Here is a 20889-nt window from a genome sequence, read left to right as displayed (position 1 = left end):
ATCATTTATGTTACAGTCACAACTTTTTTCATTCAAAACTTTTTTTGTCCGTGAAGACGATTGCAAGCAGTTTCAAGTAAAAAAAGGTTAGTTTTATTTTTAGAAGCGTATCATCTCTTATATATGTGCGAAGGAGTTTATGATCTTTTGTCACTCAGTCACGCTTATAGATATAAAACTAACCTAAGATTACTTAACGCCTTCTAAAAATAGAAGTTCTTTTGTCAGAAAAGTTATGATTGAAACATGTATATTATTATGAAGAAATAAGATTATTATCTTTATTCGATATTTAAATATGTCAGTATTCTTATTTTTTTAAACATGGTATCCTATAATACTGATTTTTGCAAAGATAGTATAACCTCTTTGTCCGTTTTTCGTATTTGGAATATTCTAGTCTATATTTTTTTAAATATTGGAACAATATATAAAGATATAATCTTATTTTTTCTGTTATATATAGAATTCGTTGCTACTAAGAAGAAAGAAATTATCTATATCAATAAAGTATCGTTAAGGTAGTCTTAATTATTTGTACAATCTAAAGTCTTTTAAGGAAACACTAAGCTAGTTAAAGCCGTTCTATCTTAAATATTAAACGCAAGCGCGGATCTAGGGGGGATGGAGGGTACTTAACGCATTAAATTGTCATGTATCATGATGTCATATATCGATATATTCACTCATGAAGTCGGGTCTGTCTATGCTATAATACATTATCAGTGTGCAGTATGACACTAGCAGAAGATTTCTTCGTGTTACCGAGACGATCGTTCCAATAAATTAAGCTTTACTTTCAAGTAAGATAAATCTGTTCTTCTTTAAAATTTTGCTTTGCAATTGTTTTTTTTTTTTAAATAACTAGCAGACCGAATTTATCAATCAATTAATGACTTGTATTACTTTTCATAATTTAAGTTTTTGATTAATTTACTTCTCCAAACCTACTTGATCCGCGCATGCCTACCTACCTTATATTAAATTGATCCTGAGCTTTTAATATAATATCATTATTAATAAACAAGTAAATAATATAATCATAAACACATTAGGACAACACTTAATAAAAAGACAATGATAAATATCATTGAAAAAACTGTTCTATCAACCAAAACATAGAGTTCAAAATATAAAACCTCACGAGTATAATAGTTTTGTAACAGCGCCATCTATCGGCGGTAATTAAGACTATTTATTATTAAAAGAAACTGGCAGTGCCTATACAATATATCGTTTATATAATAATAAAATATGGATCGATTTCACAACACACACATAAGATTGTAAAGACTCGATTATTTTGTAATAGCTCAGTATTATCTAGATCTAAAAAATGGGAATAATATCTAAAACAGGCACACTTCTAGTCGTAAAACATCACGATGGCTAAAAGGCTAAGCATTAGCACTAATTCAATAATTATATTATGTATAAAGCGCTCCCGGAAAACATTGTATAGTTAAATAGCTGTTCCAGTTAATAAATTAATATGTCCACATTTTATGGTTTTTTGAGGGACATTCCCAAATTTTTATTTTTACTTGAATTAGGTGATATTTTTAATTCGTAATCACTTATTGCAAGTAAAAACATATTGTCAGGTTATAACAATGTGATAATGAAATTGACTCATTATTGTTTTCTTTAACAAGTGTAAGGTTTTAATATTTAAATTTAAATCATTTTATCGCAATTATTGTCTATAGTTGACACAATATTATTGTCTGTGTTTCCATTTCAGCAAGCATTATATTTTTGTGACCGTTAAAAGCCAATACTTTTATTAATAATTTAAATATTAATAATTATTATTATATAAAAATCTAGAAAATGTATAAATTCACAACCTATTATGTAACTATGTTATTATTGTTGATTGTGAGAATAATTTTAATATATTATTATTTTTTCTACAATTTAAATACTGTATAATAACGCATGGTTCTAGGCCGTTTCATTTGAATATTTTTAGTCTAGTATTTACATTAAATAAGGACAGAATAAGCAAGCTACAGACTTTCCTATTCCATAATATTATACATATTATCAAATTCAAAATAATACTTGAGAACTAAGAATGATTTTCTGTTATTAAATTATACTGTTCAAAAAATTAAACACAATTCAAAACTGTACCATACTAACATAGGCTAAAGAACACAAAACTATCATTACAATAAACTATAAACATTTATATCCTACAAAGAGGAAATATAGATCTTGTTAAATTAATTCTTCTTTGTCTGTCTTGTCTACATGCTTAATATTTCTAATTAAAACTATATACAGTTATAAATAATATAAATAGCGCATCTACAAAGGGTCGCATTGGCAGGCGTAAGCTAAACAAGGCAACAGTAATTGGACATAAATTCATTTTAATAAGACGATCACTTCAAGCCGTCGATCGAATTATAGAAACGTATCAAGAAAATGATTTGGTAGTATAATATTGGAATGTTTATATTATTATTAAAGGTAATTCGTTACTCATATGTCGAATCTTCAGAATAAATTGGGTAGATTTGTATATTACTTGGTCTTGAAAGAATGTCGAGTCAAAGTAACTTGTAAGAGGTTACTTATAATAAAGTATATTTTGATTTTATTTTATTATAGTAAGTGCTATAGAGTTAGACAAGGATAGCTGTAGTTTCAAGAATTTGTATTATATGGGTCTGATAAAGCTGTGCAATTATTATCTTCTATAAAATTAAAAACGTTTTAATTGAACTTCTTTGTTCTTCATACATTGAAAATAAGTCGGCCTTATTAAAATATCGAGGCCGATTTTTTTGAAAAATTAGACTAGAGTTGATAAATAGATTTATCAAAATATCTCAATAATAGTTTTTAAGGTCTGTTTTCAGTTTAAGATATACTAAATTGTCAAATTGTGAAATGTTATTTTTTCAGTAAAAATTATTTAAATTGTTTAGCAAAACCCATGGCAACCCTAATGTGTCATACTGACTTCATAGTGTGATCGTCTTATTTAAAATATTATGACATATATTCACAACACACACCACTAAAAAGTATCATAAGCTTTTCATAAAATTGTTGATATTGGAATATTTGCATAGAATTAGCGCAGCGACATTACCAATTAAAAGTTTTATGCAAGAAAGCAATTCCAAAAGATGAGGCTGTATATATTTAAATACATTTAGGAAAAAAATTTGATATTTTGCAAGCAAATTAAAAAATAAAATATATGAATATCTATTAAGCAAAGATTTTAATGTATACAGCCTGAATAAAAAAAATATTGATATTATTTTATTTGAAGATATTTTCTATATAAAATAAATTTTAAACAAGTAACAAGGTTATAGACATCACAAATTTAACATGGAATAAAAGGTAGAATTCATCTCATTCCAAAAATCTTATCCTGTGAACAATAATTTAATAAATATTATTTAAAAATATAATCAGAATGAACCTTTTTGCTGAAACAAAAATAGTTTTTATAGAATAACAAAATAAAATGCTCACATGATAAGACTTTTATTGGAATGAAATATAGATATATACTGTAACAATCAACATAATTATATATGTACTTAATAAGGGTAAAGTTTAACGACAAAAAATAGTTGTACTCATATTTGTTTTGTGATAAAACAAGTATTCATTCAAAAATATTCCACGAACGCTTCTACGTTACTTTTTCAGTATTTCCCCATCGCACTGACGTTTGATTATAGCGATTTTTATGACTAACGTTCGAATCGCAAAACGAAACGCAGATTTCCTAAAGGTGGAATCAGATTACTCCGACATCTCATTCTGTACCACTCAAATTCACAAAGTCGAAACAATATCCCTAAAGTAAATTAAAAATGAATTAATTAATGCAAGGATCCTACAATGTTGCGTTCTTTATATTAATAAATATTCGCTACAAATAATGTTCTTTGGATATAAAAAAAATACAGACGAATTGATAATCTTCACCTTTTTAAAGACGGTTGAAAATGTATCAGAAATCACCTTAATTTATTTACAAATTCATAATTCTTTTTTAACTTGAAATCCAGTAACAGGCATCTGCGTTTTATATACGATTGATTAGTCGTTCTGCAGTATGAGATAATACTCATGTAACATATAATCTATCCATCTATCAGATTGCCAATAACAGTAATTACACCAGAATAACATCGCTAAGGAAAGTTGAAGATAAAATATACACTTCCAAGTTAAAAATAGGGATTTAACTACTGAAATTTACTAATTAATAGTCCTTTTGAAACGTGGCGTTTATTTTTAGTCTAAATAGGAGTAAGATATATTTATTTATTGTCTTAATATTATTGTCATATATAATTAGGTAAGAAAGCTCGTTATAAGGTTTTTTAAATGTATTAATCACAATAATATTGAACAATCAGGAAATTGTCTTTTGAATATTTAGAGCAGCTTTTCTAAGTCAAAGAGTTTCAATGTAATTTTCGCAGAAGATTCTAAATTAGTCACCCTCGCAAAGAAGAACTATGAAACACTTTATGATGGATCAGCGGTGTTACGTACTTATACGTAAAAATATTCATAAACGGTGCAAGCTGATACGCTATTTTGATAATACCCTAATATTAGACATCATATTCTAATATTACAATCATGTTCTTCAGACTTTTTATACTTTTTGTCATTATTCTACTATTGTTCAATTTTATCGTGATTAATTTGAAAGATTAACACCGTTATATTTGTGTTGTAAATAAAATGAGAAATGTAATTCTAGTATTAAGAATATAGATTAATTAAGACAATTTAGGTGAAGGTAAATGGACCTAAATTATATAATCTGTCTATAGTCAGCATGATCGTTGTAGCAGAAATATACTTTGTCAAAATATTCAAAAATATCAACGTTTTTTTTTTACAAAAATAATCCACAATTTTTCCACGTTAATGATAATAAATGTTTAAATAAAATATAATAATGATATGAATATTTGTACACAGTGGGCTTGGGATTCAATTGAATAAGATAAATTTTCTTTGATCAAACTGACTACACAGAGGATTTAGAAAATATTTAATGATGAAAATATTTCTAGATATGGTTCCGAGGATATGCAAATAGGTATAATATTTAATTCCTAAAATTCTACAATCAAAAAGGACCACGTTTATAAATTTAGTGTCATATCATCATTGTTTTACTTTAATAAGCACAGCCAAAATTTTGTGGTGGATTCGATATCTTTTTGTTCCTACATTTTGGATATATTTTGCCCAAGTGTTCACTTGAAAACAATCACCGTATTTCTGATTTGCTTCAAATTTATATACTTTAATATGAGAATAATAACTTCAAGTGTTTTATTAATAATTTAATATTGTTTTTGTCTATTGATTTTGTTTTCAAGTATACAAACTGTTCCACCGAAATTGACTTACCTTTTGGGGGATAAACTTTGAACGTAATTTGGATCCATTTCGTCTAAATCTCTGCCTTTCGTTTCGGGCACACAACATACGACAAAACACAAACCGCCAACGCTTATAGACGCGTATAACCAAAACGCACCATGCAACCCAAGAGCCTGTTGAAAATCTACGAAAGTTTTAACACCGACAAAAGCACAGAGGTAGCTAAATGCAGTAGCCATTGCACTGCCAAATGCCCTGTATTCTAGAGGAAATAATTCACCAATCAGGAGCCAGGAAATTGGGCTCATACCCAATGAGAAAGCGATGGTAAACACAAGTACACACAACAATGGAATCCAGTCATTTTGCCCAACCGTTTGATGAAACATCACATTTTGTATTCTTTGATTCCTATGAACCTCCTCATAATAAGCGTAACTTCCAAATCCAGCTAATGCCATTGACATGAGCACGGAGCTCACGATCAGTAATGGCAGACGACCAACAGTATCAATCAATAGACCAGAAAGGCAAGACGCAAGCAGTTGCACGAAAGAGACAGCTATGGCCGCTCCGTGTGGATTCATTCCACCAAACGTTTTTCTAAATATCGGAACAGCGTAAAAAGAAAAGGCATGAGCGCCTGAAAAACGTTGAAACATCATCAATCCACATGTCACCAAAATAGGTCCGAGCAGACGATTCATTGTTCTTACGTCCAAAGAGTTTATTAGTTGGCTACTAGACATTTGACTCTGGCGTTGGCTAAAGTTTTTGCTGGCTAAAACGTTGGTCCTTATAGTGGCCAATTCTTGAGCAACATCGGAGTTTGGTCCCCTCAACCAAAGGAGGCTTTTGTAGGCTTCTTCATCTTTTCCAATTAAAACGAGATAACTTGGTGTTTCTGGTATGTAAAGAACAGTACAGAAGAGAAGTAGGGGCGCAGCAGATATACATAGCGCTAGCTGCTGCCAGTCGAGGTACGCGCCGATGGTAAAGCTGAACAGAACTCCAAGATGACCGACGATTTTCAAAACAGCGCTAAGACATCCCCGTATATCTGGTACTGATATTTCACTGATGTAAACCTGAAAAAAAAAAATATTGCAATGAGAATTTAATAAAGAAATATACAACAATTAATTTTGTTTGAATCCTAAAAGTATATCGTGCAGGAGACAAAATTTCATCAAAGTAATAATCGTACGGTAGTTCCTCCCGGGTTTAACGAAAGCGTGTACCGAAAATTTCCTACAAAATTACGTCGTTGTTTATCATAACACGGTAAAGTTCATCAAAGTTTATGAGGCACCCAAATTACAATGCAGGCCGCGTCTTTGTTTGAGCTAATAAGTAATAAAATCTTAGCGCTAACATAAAAGTTTTCCATTGTAAAATATTAAAGTAAGTCGTTAGAGAGGAGAAATTCTTCGCAGTATGACGAAGTTTTCGGTTATGAATTTTGTTGAGTAATTTGATCGGCGGGTATTTAATTTATTACCGGATGAGCTAATTAATATTAATTTCGGATATTTGAACTTTTTCACTAAAGAGCCTTGTGTTTGTTACATCATTCGTCTCTAAAAGAAGAAGAAAGCAAACACCGCTGAATTTTCAACGGCCTAATTTGTATAATATTAAAAATTCATCTCGAGTTCCGCGGTATTATGGTATGGTATGGTATGAAGGTAAACATCATGAGAGAAGCTGCATATGTCTACTTTCAACGAAATTCAAATCTACCAACACGCATTGGGGCAGCGTGGTGGAATATGCTCCTTAACTGATTAGCCTAGTAGTGGGATTACTACTACAACTATTATTTCTCGATTTCAATCGCTTTGCATTCCTAAAAGACATGTTTTTTCATTCATAAGGCAACTTTATCATTCACTCTTACTTCTTCATATTAAAAAAATAAGGTTCTACTAGAAAACTAAGTATTGTTATCGAAAAACAATGTTTGAAAATTGGCAATTAATTAAAAATACGTATCAGTTCTTCAAAAATAATTATATCATTTGTATATTTTGTCTATAATATTAACGCTTTAAATTTGTATTATATCACTTACAGCAATAAATCGTGTATCTATCATAACAAAAGAAAAGGTTTGCTGAAGTGACAAAGAAACATTTTTGTCAAACGTATTTCAATGAAATCGAGCTCTGCATTTTCATTTTTCGATAAAAGCTTACGTAACCGTTAAACAGTTGACAGATATGCCATCAACTTGATAACTTCAATAAATAACCTGCGGTTTCTGTAGCACTGATCAAAGACATTGACTGTTTCAACAACAACAACAGCCTGTAAATTTCCCACTGTTGGGCTAAGGCCTTCCTTTGAGAAGATTTAGAATATATTCCACCACGTTGTTCCAATGCGGATTGGTGGAATACAGATATAGCAGAATTTCTATGAAATTAGACACATGCAGGTTTCCTAACGATGTTTTTCTTCACCGCTGAGCACTAGATGAAATATAAATACAAATTAAGCAAATGAATATTCAGTGGTGCTTGCCTGGGTTCGAACCCGCAATTTTATCGATTAGGATATTCCAATCACTGGCCCATCTCTGCTGCTTTGTAGTATATTTTAATATATATATAAAAAAAACTTCTTGAGAAAAGCTACACGTGTTGAGCAAAAGCTTTGTAGTGTAGTAGAGTGATGAAAATCTCAAACTTTTTCTTCAAAAAGGATATATTGTCGTTACTCATTAGAGTAAGCTTATTTTATTTTTAAAAAGATAATTCGATACCATTTCTATATCAGTATTTGTTCTTAGTGCATAACATAGTATCACTTGCTTTGTAGTGTAAAAGGTAAAAAACAATTGTTGAAATATGTCAGAATTTTCCATTTATATAGCCGAGTACAATGGCGGAGGCTTTGCAGAAGGCTCTTTATAATATATCTGGCCACTAACTTTTAGCTCGTTTTAACAGATATAAAATTTACTGCAATGCATTTATGTATATGCAGTGGACTAATTTTATATTTTATGCAGTTCATTATTAACTATGAATTGTTTTTAAATGTAAAATGTTGTTTCATAATGTAAGAGTTCTGTGTTAAATAAGATTTTTTTAACACTGAAATACAGTTTCGCGGTATAATAGTTACGCAAATTTTGGTGAATACCCATAGACAATGACGCTGTAAGAAATATTAACTATTCCTTAAATCGTCAATGCACCACTAACCTTGGGAACTAAGATATTATATCCCTTATGCCTGTAGTTACACTGGCTCATTCACCCTTCAAGCCGGAACACAACAATACTGAGTACTGACTAGTACTCAGTATTGTCTCACTCATCATGTTTGGAGGTAGAATAACTGATGAGTGGGTGGTACCCAGACGGGCTTGCACAAAGCCCTACCAACAAGAAAGTGACTAAAAATGACTTTCTATTATTTTAGATTTACTTTATGTTTATTTAAAAATAGGTTGTAGTATTTATTTTGTCACCCGTTCTTTCAAATATATGACATGTCATTTACCTAGATAACTAGCTTTTAAATCACGTGACTAAAAATCGATCTGGACATATTATGATAAATCTACTGAGTTTCTTGTCGCTTCTTCTCGGTAGAATCTACTTCCCCAACCGGTGGTAGCTTAATGATACAAAAGTGCTTGTTAAAGCCTTATCGAATAAAGTATATTTTGATCTTGATTAAATAAAATATGCGATTTCTGACAATATAAAATTCTTAATTATTTTCCGTCTCATAAACATTTACAAAATTTACAATCAAATTCGAAAATAACTTACAAAACTGCGAACAAAAATTGGCCTCGAAGAAGTTTAACAGTTTGGGAAAAATAAATCTTATCAGATAAAAAATAAGGTTCATTCTCCTTTAACGAGTGCGAGAGAAAATTTTGAAGAATTAGAATTGTTCCGTCCATAAAGATTAAGAGTCGCCTTTGTTACGAAATTGTTATTTAATTTTGACTTTGATTTGTCGTGATAAATAATAATGGGTCGTGACTTTCCTTTTTGATGTCTCATTTCAGTTTGTCGACAAGTATTTATTTTATTTACGGCATTTATCACACTGTGTTAATTAAAAAAATTATTGATACAATTACTAAATGTTGATTTATAACTACAAAAAAATTTTAATAGGACTTGGCTTCTATGAGATCTCAAAACTTTTTACGATGGAAAGATCGCATCGAGAGACTTGGCATTTTTTTACATTTAATGTTTTTTGTGGGATTTTAATTTATATGTAATATAATTTTTGATAAAGTGTACCTTTCCTTGCCGTTTCTCGGTAGAATTAATATTCCGAACCAGTAGTTATTTTAAATTTTAAATCAAGCTTGTAAAACGCGAAATCAAATGTGCTGAAATTTGTTGATTAGACTTCCGGTATTATTACATTTCACGAATTTAATTTGGGGGATGAAAGTTCTGTTAGGATGCCGTGATGGAGTCATAGTATTAAATATATACAATCGTGTGATGTTGTACCTAATGACTTCCCGCTGAGGTGAGTGGTTTGCTACCACTAATCAGTTGTTCAACAGCCAAACAAGACTACTCATTATTGTGTTGGAAGGGTGAAAGCACCAATGTAGCTCCAACAAAAATTAAAAGGACATATTATAACTCCAAGAGTTGGTGGTGCAGTGGTGATGTGGGTTGGTTATTATTCCATTCAGCGCCAACATTGGGCGATGGAGACCAATTAAAACGACGATTGACGACCTCCGTGGTCGAGTAGTGTGTTCTCCGGTTGTCATGGGTACGCCACTCTGAAGTCCACGTTTCGATTCCCGGCCGAGTCGATGTATAAAAAGTAGTTTTCTATGTTGTCCTACATCTGGGTGTTTGTGGTACCGTCGTTACTTCTGATCCATAGCACAAGTGCTTTAGCTCCTAACAATGGGATCAGAGTAATGATCCGATGTTGTCTAATATTTATTTATTTTGTGTAAAAAACCATAATAACATATGAAATGTCTACTCGCTGTTATTAAATCGTGATCATATAAGCGCTGCATAATTGTAGTTACGTTTTATTAAATCTGAGTCTGTCTCCAGGAGCGCTTCCACGCTAAGCACTCGAGATGTGCAATATCTTTATAATTTAAATGGATGAATATTCACGTGTTATATGAACTATTTTTTTTATTTCACAGCTTTGATTTCAGTATACAGTTACACTACTACGGCGAACATATACAGTTTTTTATGATAATGGGCCCTGGTGGTAAGTGGTCACGGCCCATAGACAATGATGCTGAAAGGAATATTAACCATTGCTCACATTGCAAGTAAGATATTATTTCCCTCGTGCTGGTTACATTGGCTCACTACCCAAGCAAGAACGTAACAATTATGGGTATTGCTGTTTGCCGGTAGAATATCAAATCTACCCAGACGGACTAGCAATGAAGTTTTGCCACCAAGTAAAATGTTAACAGTTGTGATTAAGGGAAAACTACTTCTTTATTTTGTAATTATCCTCGTTGCCGTTCCTTTGTATTATAATTGTATTAGAATGTTGATTCGTTTGTCTGTGAAGGCGGGAAGGGTAGTTCAGGTATTGGTTACCCTAAATCACTGTTAATCCTGATAATGTGTATGGAAAATTCATCGATTTTTTGAGTAGTTAAAATGTAACAAACAAATAAACACTATCGCTATTATAATATAAGATTATATTATATTATTAGAAATTAAAATAGTAATCTTTACCTGCGATAACATGGTCAGTATAGAGCAGCAGAACCCGCCCAAGAAAGCTGTGATGCACATCATTCGCACAGATGTTGCCAGCACCGTCAGCAGCCATGACAGGCTGCAGGGCGCGGCAGCCAATGAGAGCACCCGACGTCTGCCGTGACGCATCGCAGCACCGCCCGCCATTCCGCCGAAGAGAGCGCCTTGAAATATGTCAAACAATTGGTGCTGTATTGAAGTGTTTACAACAACAGCCTGTAAATACCCCACAGTTGGGCTAAGGCCTCCTCTACCTTTAAGGAGAAGTTTTGGAACATATTCCTCCACACTGTTTCAATGTTGGTTGGTGGAATACACATGTGGCAGAATTTCTATGAAATTAAACACATGCAGATTTCCTCACGATGTTTTGCTTTGCCGTCGAGCATGAGATGATTTATAATTATAAACACAAATTTAGCACATGAAGATTCAGTGGTGCTTGCTTGGGTTTAAACCCGCAATCATTTGTTAAGTTGAATGCATTCTAACCACTGGGCCATCTCGGCACTTTTGAAGTGATTGGGACTGAAATAAATAGGTTACAAATGACATTTAGATCAACTTCATACTAAAAAATATAATTATATACTCAGAACTTCGTTAGATACAGTAATTACGTCATATAAAACCAATATCATATAAATATCAGCATATATAAATAATAATTAATGAAAAAGATAGATAGCTAATCATATTATATTGATATTTCTATTGTAAATATCGTCACGTCGTTATGACGTAATCATCGATATATGCTTTTGTTATATAATATATTATTATATGTTAAGTGTTTAAAATAATCTCCATGAATATTATTTAACATAATTTGATATTATACGATGTATAATTTCAGTTCACTAGGCACATGCGTTGGTGGTGTAATGGTCAGCATAGTTGCCTTCCAAGCAGTTGATCCGGGTTCGATTCCCGGCCTACGCACTCTCTTTTTAGATTTATATTATTTTGTAAGCACGAAATAATAGTTATTAATAAGGGGCATTAAAGTATATACTATTTTATTCATTTATTGTATTTAACTATTCGTTCGTTGCTATGTTTTAGTTAATCTATATATCATTATTAGATGTATAGAAAGCAATGCTCCTATCAATTATTAACGATTAGTTAATCGTCATATACATATATGGATTTGAATTTGAATTTGAATTTGAATTTGTTCTCGCTAAGAAATAATTGAGGGAACTTTATAATGAAGGCTTCAGCTTTACCTCGTCGACACAATTGGAATCATTTAGCACACCAAGATTATTTAATGGGTCTATAATAACTGCTTATATGTATATGTAATATGTTATAAAAACTTAGCTCAAATTACTTCATTCAATACAGAAGCATTACACTTAATTATTAATAGTCAAATTAAGCGAATCCAGTAATTCGGGAAAGTAAATACTCTGAAAGAAGAACCGGCGATACAAACTCAGCGGGTCCTATTTTAATTTAATTACAGAATATGTCAGAAAAGTATCAATAATATATTAATATTATATTTTAATCTTGTATAGATTAATGTGTATCAATATTTTATGACATGACCTTTAACTTCTTTGATAGGCTAAGTTAAAAATAGCTCTGGAATCTTATTATAGAAGCGAAAAGCGTGTTCCAGGAAGGATATATGCAGTGGCGGATTTACAAATCTGCCGCTAGTAGGCTATTAAATTTTTGCCGCCCCTACTTTTTTTTGCAACATTTATGATTTGTGTTCTATCGTTCTCATTACATCGATTTTTTCTGTTATCAGTATGATTATAAACTAGGTGATATTTCTGTCAGTTACTAGATTATTTTTCCAACCCGCCATGTAGTGACGAGTATACGGATTACGGACGTAATGTGTATACTATAATTATAAGTTTTTTTCATTTCATTTAATCATAATTTGGGCTAAATTTTCCGCCCCCCTAAATCTGCCGCCCTAGGCTCCAGCCTACTTAGCCTATTGGTAAATCCGCCACTGGATATATGAACGTTTTATATAGATTTTTATGTTACTTGTGTGGGACATTAAGGGATAGCTTGTTATCTTAATAATTGGAATTAGACAAACATTGGACATTTGAGTAGTATAGTGGTACTATCTTTTTGTAAGTATAATCGCAACATTCTCAAAGTTGCCTCTGAGAGATCGCTATCAGCGATAAAGCCGTTTTGCAAGCAATTTTCTTTTCTCTTGTTATGTTATGTTATGTAAAACTTTTTTAAATTTATATATTATAATTAGAAGAATATACATTTACATAATATGTATATAATCTAATCATGGATATTATATATTATATAATATCCATGTGTAACATTGATCACTTTGATAAAATCTGTGATAATCATTGTATGTGCACAAGGAGTAAGGATAATCTTATATTTCTTTTCGTTAGAATCTACTTTTCGAAACAGTGGTAGCTTCTCAAAAATGCTTGTAAAACCTACTTGAATAACACTATAATTAATTTTGATTATCTAAAAATAATAAATATATTCTAAACATTAAGGATACCATTCTTGACTGCATACTCCATTTTAGGGAATTACTAGTAATATTAAACGTAAAACGTTAATAGAAAACCATTGCACATATTTAAAGATTAAAATCTATATTATTGAAATCTATATTAATATTTTAAATGTGAAATCAACTCTGTCTGTCTGTAGCTCTTTCACTACAAAACCCCTGAACCAAATTTGATATGAAATTTGGTATGAAGCACGCTTGTACTCCAAACGATGGACTGGTTTTATACCTACCACGTCAGCTCAAAACTATATGGAGAGTGAGGCTGCGGTCGATAAATAGTTTTTCCTATACAACTAAAAAAATAGTTGACAAACAAAAGACGAAAAATTACTGAACCGTTTGATTTCTCCTTTTTTTATGGTATAGGTTGGCGGACGAGCATATGGGCCACCTGATGGTAAGTGGTCACCATCACCCATAGACAATTATGCTGTAAGAAATATTAACTATTCCTTACATCGTCAATGTGCCACCAATCGTGGGAACTAAGTTGTTATGTCCCATGTGCCTGTAGTTACACTGGCTTACACACCCTTCAAACCGGAACACAACAATACTGACTACTGTTATTTGGCGGTAGAATAACTGATGAGTGGGTGGTACCTACCCAGAGGGGCTTGCACAAAGCCCTACCACCAAGAAAAACATATGAATTTAGATCATAATAAAAGAATATCCATTTATTGAAACTATATTTATACCTACATATAATAAAATCGAAGTGTCTGTTTGTAATATTGAAATAGTCCTTTTTAGCCCAATGCATATGTATTTATACACGGTACATATACACAATATTTTTTTACAATTTTTGTCTGTTTGTCTGTCTGTTTGTTCCTCTGGAACGGCTGCAAAGATTTTTATGGGACTTTCCCTTTCTGATAACTGATATAATAGGGAGTAACTTAGGCTACAATAATATTTTTTTTTGTTATATTCAAAAGCGTACAAGGTCCGTAACCGTTAGTAATAAATAAGTATGTTATAAATATAATATTAATTAGTCTACTTACCCAGGAACGATAGAGAAGCCAGCCAGGAAGCCTGTTGGTCAGTGAGTTGGAAGTCTCTTCGCGTTGCGTTCCCGGGACCTTGGAGGGATGCTATTGCTGGGGAGCTGTAGCCCTTTCCGAGTCCCGCTGAGAACGGGGCCAGGGATACTGCAAGGGCCGCTATTACCTGGAGAAAAAAAACATTTATTATTTTAGTGTTTTGTGCTGACATCAAATCGATAATATCAGTTATATATTGTGAATATTAACCTTTTCAACACTAATAAAAGTGAATATATATTGAAGATGGGCAAAGCCTTTACTTAATTGTTAAATGACGATTCAAAAGTGCTTGTAAAAGCCCACTTGAATAAAGTTTATTTTGATTTAGATTTTTTTTAATTTTGGTTTTTTGGATTTATCTATTTTCGGTTTTGATTATTTAAGATGAGATTATAACCGATTATTGTGAGTTCAAACCCAGAAAGTCATTATTGAATTTTGTGTTTAATTCATGTTTATAATTCATCTTGTGTTCATCATGATTAATGAAATCATTGTAAGGAAACCTTAATGTATCTTATATTAATGAAATTATTTTACACGTGTATCAACCCACATTAGGGTGGAACCCCCTCCTTAAACAAAGATGGGGCTTTTATAAAGCAGGAGGCATTTCATGATCCCTTACTTACGAAATAAGTTTATTCATATATCGTTTCGCGAGATATGTGTTATAACTTTGGAATTAGCCGTGGAAATGTGCATTTTCAGCAAATAATCCGCTGTTTATCTTGAAAGCCTTAGCGAGCTGGACTTACCGCGTCAAATTCATATACAAAGTAAAGCGCTTTGTTTCAGCTGAATTTTAATAACGCCTTGACAGCGGTTGACCGAAAAATCTACGTTATAATGTAGAATTCCTGAATATATGGGATTTAAGGCAAAATATCGAGATGATATTCTTTTTTATTTATTTCTATTTTTTTACGGAATACGTTGCCGGACGAGCATATAGGCCACCTGATGGTAAGTGGTCACCGTCACCCATAGACAATGACGCTGTAAGAAATATTAACTATTCCTTAGATCGTCAATGCACTACCAACCTTGGGAACTAAGATGCTATGTCCCTTGTGCTTGTAGTTACACAGGCTCACTCCCTGATCCTGACCCTTCAAACCGGAACACGACAATATTGCGTACTGTTGTTTAGCGGTAGAATATATAATGAGTGGGTGGTATCTACCCAGGCGGGCTTGCACTAAGCTCTACCACCAAGTGAATATATCTTAACCAGCAGTCGCGATTTCGAACCCAGTTAAGCGAAATGGATCTTTCAAGTACATAATTTGTGTACGATTATATAATGTGCTTGGAATGGTCCATATGAAAAGGAAATATCATAAGAAAACTTGCCAAAATATCTGTTAAATATTCTTCTCAAAAGGTAGGCTTTAATTTAATAGTAACTAATTTTGACAGTTTCTGAGACTCAAAAGATTCGATAAGTTTTTTTAATTTCTTTTAAAGGCAATTGGGCCACTTGATATAAAATGTTCATATATGCCCATAGGGATTGTGCTGATGTACTGATGCAACGTTGTACCGTTATTTTAATTGGCGAACTCTCTGTAAAACGAAAAATGCTATGTATTGACAACTAATTAAATGCTTGTAGCTATTGCTTACATATAAATAAAATGCTAGTAATTATGTCCGTATTTTTCTTAATAGTTCCGATTTACTAATGATATTAATTTTTCTTTCTCCTTTCACCTTGCAAATATTCTTAATGATTTTAAAAACAAGCACGCTTTTTGTACAATGTATACTTTGTATTGCATAATCAACAAACATGCCGAAGCTTTACTGTGAATATTCAATTATAATTAGTATAATGAATAAAAATTAAAAATTATTTCGAAAACACAGCCGTTATGCTGAGACCGTGATATTTCGCTCAGTCGGACGTCATCTCACAAGTAACATTCATTTTAATCGTCATGGTCCAGGCTTAGAATATAGCCTCCCAAACTCAATCCGTGGGTGTCATAAGAAGCGACTATGCTTATTTAAGGCCCAGTGCATATCACCTGTACTTTGGGCTACCCACGCGGTGGAGGGTAAATACGATAGTATTTCCAAAGGGTTAGTGTCATGCAAGCGGCCGAAGCTAAAATCCTTAGCCGCATGGACAGTGAAAACCATACTATATATTTTTATATAAAGATATTAATAAATAATTTGAATTGTATTTAAATCTCAAACACATTATACGAGTTAATGTTAAGTCTCTTGTGAGGCGTAAAGCGCTATTCTATAAATATTCCTCAACCATTTTCCGAACAAAGAGAATAATTTTCTTGGCGTTAAAAATAAAATTCGTCGTCACGTCCTCGCACGCCTATGTAAATGGCGTTACATTTTAAGATGAAGATATAACATTGAAGACGCTCTGATGTTATCTTTTTTATATAACAAAATGGAACGAAAATGTTTTAGAAACCCGTTCCTTAAATTTCAAGATGGAATACGGTACACGACAAGTTTTAAAATCTACCAATTTCCATAAATTATGGTACTCTGAGAGTATCTGATGAAAAATTTAGGGCTGAGATACCTAGTAACTTTTCTATAACCTAGTCTGGGGTTCAAATCTTTAACCTTGGTAACAATTCCCTCATAAGATTTAGTGGTACATTTTTTTTATATTTAATTGCATTCCTTAAATATTAATAGCATATTTTAAACATCTTGATTGTTATAGCCTAAAAATGTAAAAATTTGACGGTAATTACTAATTGGACAGAAATTAATTATTAGCAGCAAGCTTTACAAACTTTTAATGTACCATCATTTGTTTCAAGTTAGCAACTGTTAAATAATTAAAAAGTTAACTCGGAATTCCGTTTACAAAATTCAATCTTAATTTAGCGTTGTTTGAAATGTCCTTGATTATTTAATCCGAGCAAATTTGGGTGAAGATCGTGGAACTTATTTTATATTTTAATATAATATTAGTTCGATTATAATGGCAACATTATATGTGATCTTAACCGACCGACTGCGGTTAAAACCGTTGCTGCTGTTAATACGTGCTCGTTTAAGGACAATGTCGTAAGACCTGCTAAACGTGCTTGTTTCGGATGGAATCTTCAACATGATCCTATTTAAGCATACAATGCTTAGATAATAATTTATTGTCTAACTCATAGCTTAAAATATTTGGACATAGATTCAAATCCAATGACAATTACGGCAAGCAAGACAATCTATATCCAGGTTGGGATACAGGCGACGTGTTCCTAAGTCTTAATCGTTTCACGGCATGGATAAACCATTAAACGAAATTTAAAGCAAGCTTAAACTCCAGAGAAGGTCGTAGGCTTATAAGCACCTGGAGACCAATCCATTAAACGTGAGCAAAGTCGCGGGCGATATCTAGTAACTTAGTCATTATCCTAAGATTACTTGGTGGTAGGGCTTTATCCAAGCTCGTCTGGGTAGGTACCACCCACTCATCAGTTATTCTACCGCCAAATAACAGTACTCAGTATTGTTGTGTTCCGGTTTGAAGGGTGAGTGAGCCAGTGTAACTGCTACAGGCACAAGGGACGTAACATTTTAGTTCCCAAGGTTGGTGGCACATTGACGATGTAAGGAATAGTTAATATTTCTTACAGTGTCATTGTCTATGGGTGGCCCATATGCTCGTCCGCCAATCAATACCATAAAAAAAGATTGTACTATATTCGGTAGATTCTTGTTTAAGGAAAGGGCTAATAAAATTATAGCCTTTTTCGATGTTACTTTTAGCAGATGTTACCGCTCTTAATAATTTGGAGCGGGATATTATAATTAAAAAGGGGTTTTTCAAGGATTCTTGTTTTACTGGATGTAAAGGTTACAGGAATTCTCGGAATTTTTATTCCGGGATTTAATGAAATTTTCGTAGGTATTCATGACGTTTTTTTCCTTTTCTGCACATATGCTGGTCTAGCGTCTGCGCTATGTGAAATTAATATTTGGCTATCCTTGTGTAATGTGTAATGTGGTACCATCCGATCATCAGATACTCTACCGCAAAACAGCAATGCTTGGTACTGTTGAGTTCTCGTGAATGATCCAAAGAAACCACAAAGGCCACATTTAAATTAGTACCCAAGATTTGTCGCACTTGGTGCAAAGATGTTTAATACTTCTTTCAGCACCAATAACCTAATATTTGCCTGGTGTCCCAAATATTTTCATTTTATGTTAAAAGAAAGATCCCAATTTTCACGCAAACAGATTTGAAAATTTGCCTCATTAAAGGAACAAATTCAGATGATACAAAGATAATGGAATGAAGAGCCAGTCCAAAACTTTTGATTAACGGATATAATTTGTTTCAGAACAATATAATTAAAAAAAGTTACGCCCTGTTTATAAAACACCTTGATTTATTTTACCTTATAATTGGAATATGTCCCTTAAAGACTATACCCGGTTCTGAACAAGTTTTCTATTTAGGTAAATATTTTAGACTTCATTGTGGGTTCGTCAGTCTTACATGTTCTGCGTGAAGTATACACATGTGGGATATATATCTTTATGCGACACTTCAAGTCACTTAATCTGACACATGAAGGAGTTTTACATATAAATCACTATTCGCGCAAAATTTATTAAACACCAACTTCCAACCTCCGTTTTATCCCCTTCGGAGTTTCGTAAAATCTGTTCATAGTGGATGTCAATGGTCCATGACGAACCTACCTGTCAAGCTTCACGTTTGTAGGTGTTACAGTTTCTAAGATTTTGTGACTAATCATTAAGTAGCATTTTGTTTTATACATATGTACATATATAGATGTGCCAGATAAGATACTATTGTAACAACATGTACAGTCTTCCCAAAAAGCCACTGAGCCTATGCAGTCGAATACGAATATAATGTACAAGTAAATTGTCAATGTCTCAATTCAGGTCATAGGTCTCATCTTTGAAGAGAAGTGACTGGAGCTTACTACTACGATGCTCCAATGCAAGTTGGTTGATACACGTTTCAGATTTTCATTCATCACCTGCGAACTTTCTTACGATGCTATTGCCTTACTTTACAAATAATGCACAAAAATCAGTGCTTGCCCTGGGCTTAAAGTAAAATTCACCGGTTAAGATTTACCTTGTGACGATTCTTCCCCGCAAACGCGGTCAAATGTTAAACATGTTTGTTATGGCTTTACCTAGGAATCTTGTTTTGGGTTTATTTAGTTATTCGGTCTTCTTCTTTCAAACATCAAATTACCCATGAGAAAAAGAATGAATGAATGAATGAAATGAATGAACATGTTTAACTAAACTCCCGTATAAACGTTTATAATTACGTTTGCACAGTATTTTATGAATACACTCCAGAATTTAATAATTCTAACACGTACTTAGCAGGTCTTTGGCAGAAGCCGTAGTGTTTAACTTTTATATGTTAAGCGAGGATAATCTAATTTGTATATAGAATCAAAGCTTTTTGTCGCTAGATGGCGCTAATCCCGCGCTAAAGTAAACAGCCTGTAAATTTCTCATTGTTGTGCTAAGACTTTAGAAGTGAACGGTCCAAGTACATTCTATCAATTTGTTGATGTAAGTTTTATTTTTATTTCAGCATATGTTGGCCCAGCAGATGGTAAGTGGTCACCAATGCCCAAAGATAATGGCTCTGTGAGAAACAACTATTCCTTTCATCGCCAATGCGCCACCAACCTTGAGAACTAAAATGTTACGTCCCTTGTGCCTGTAGTTATACTGGCTCACTCACCCTTCAAACCGGAACACAACAATACACAGTACTGTTGTTTCGCGGTAGGATATCTGATGAGTGGGTGGTACCTCCGACAGGCTTGCTTGCACAAAGTCCTACCACGAAGTAAGTTCGGTTGATGTACATGTAGTAGGTTGTTTTCAACGACATCTAAATGGACCATAAATACAAATTAAGTATCATGTATTGATTATTATTCACGTTTTTAAACAATGAACTATCTCGGCTTATTACGAAATTATACGTCAATCAAAATCTTTATCATTTAATAATTATATTATTATTATACAAATTGTACAATTGTCAATGAAAATTCAAAGTATGTACTTCCGTCCTTTCAAAAGTATTAAACCAGACGAGTTTTAATACTATTGTCAAGGGTAGGTTAATCCGAAAAGATAAAGAAGGATCGGA

At 32.5% G+C, this 20889-nt stretch overlaps 1 protein-coding gene and 1 non-coding gene across 2 annotated transcripts in view; one reads left to right on the top strand and one right to left on the bottom strand.

The window, feature by feature from the left end:
- Positions 1–3848: 3848 nt before the first annotated feature.
- LOC124539322 (facilitated trehalose transporter Tret1-like) overlaps positions 3849–20889 on the bottom strand; it is a 61682-nt gene continuing 44641 nt past the window's right edge. Inside the window, exons 3-5 of the mRNA XM_047116682.1 lie at positions 14694–14859; positions 11118–11305; positions 3849–6479 (exon numbers count right to left, since the gene is read on the bottom strand). Of these exons, the coding sequence (XP_046972638.1) occupies positions 5415–6479; positions 11118–11305; positions 14694–14859 (1419 nt within the window). The 3' untranslated portion in view covers positions 3849–5414. The remainder of the gene's footprint in view (positions 6480–11117; positions 11306–14693; positions 14860–20889) is intronic.
- On the top strand, positions 12012–12083 carry Trnag-ucc. The gene has a single exon. It is a non-coding gene; the product is annotated as a tRNA-Gly (tRNA).

Source organism: Vanessa cardui, chromosome 22 (assembly GCF_905220365.1).
Source record: "Vanessa cardui chromosome 22, ilVanCard2.1, whole genome shotgun sequence".
NCBI classification, from domain to species: Eukaryota; Metazoa; Arthropoda; class Insecta; order Lepidoptera; family Nymphalidae; genus Vanessa; species Vanessa cardui.
This window is presented reverse-complemented; position numbering and strand designations above follow the sequence as displayed.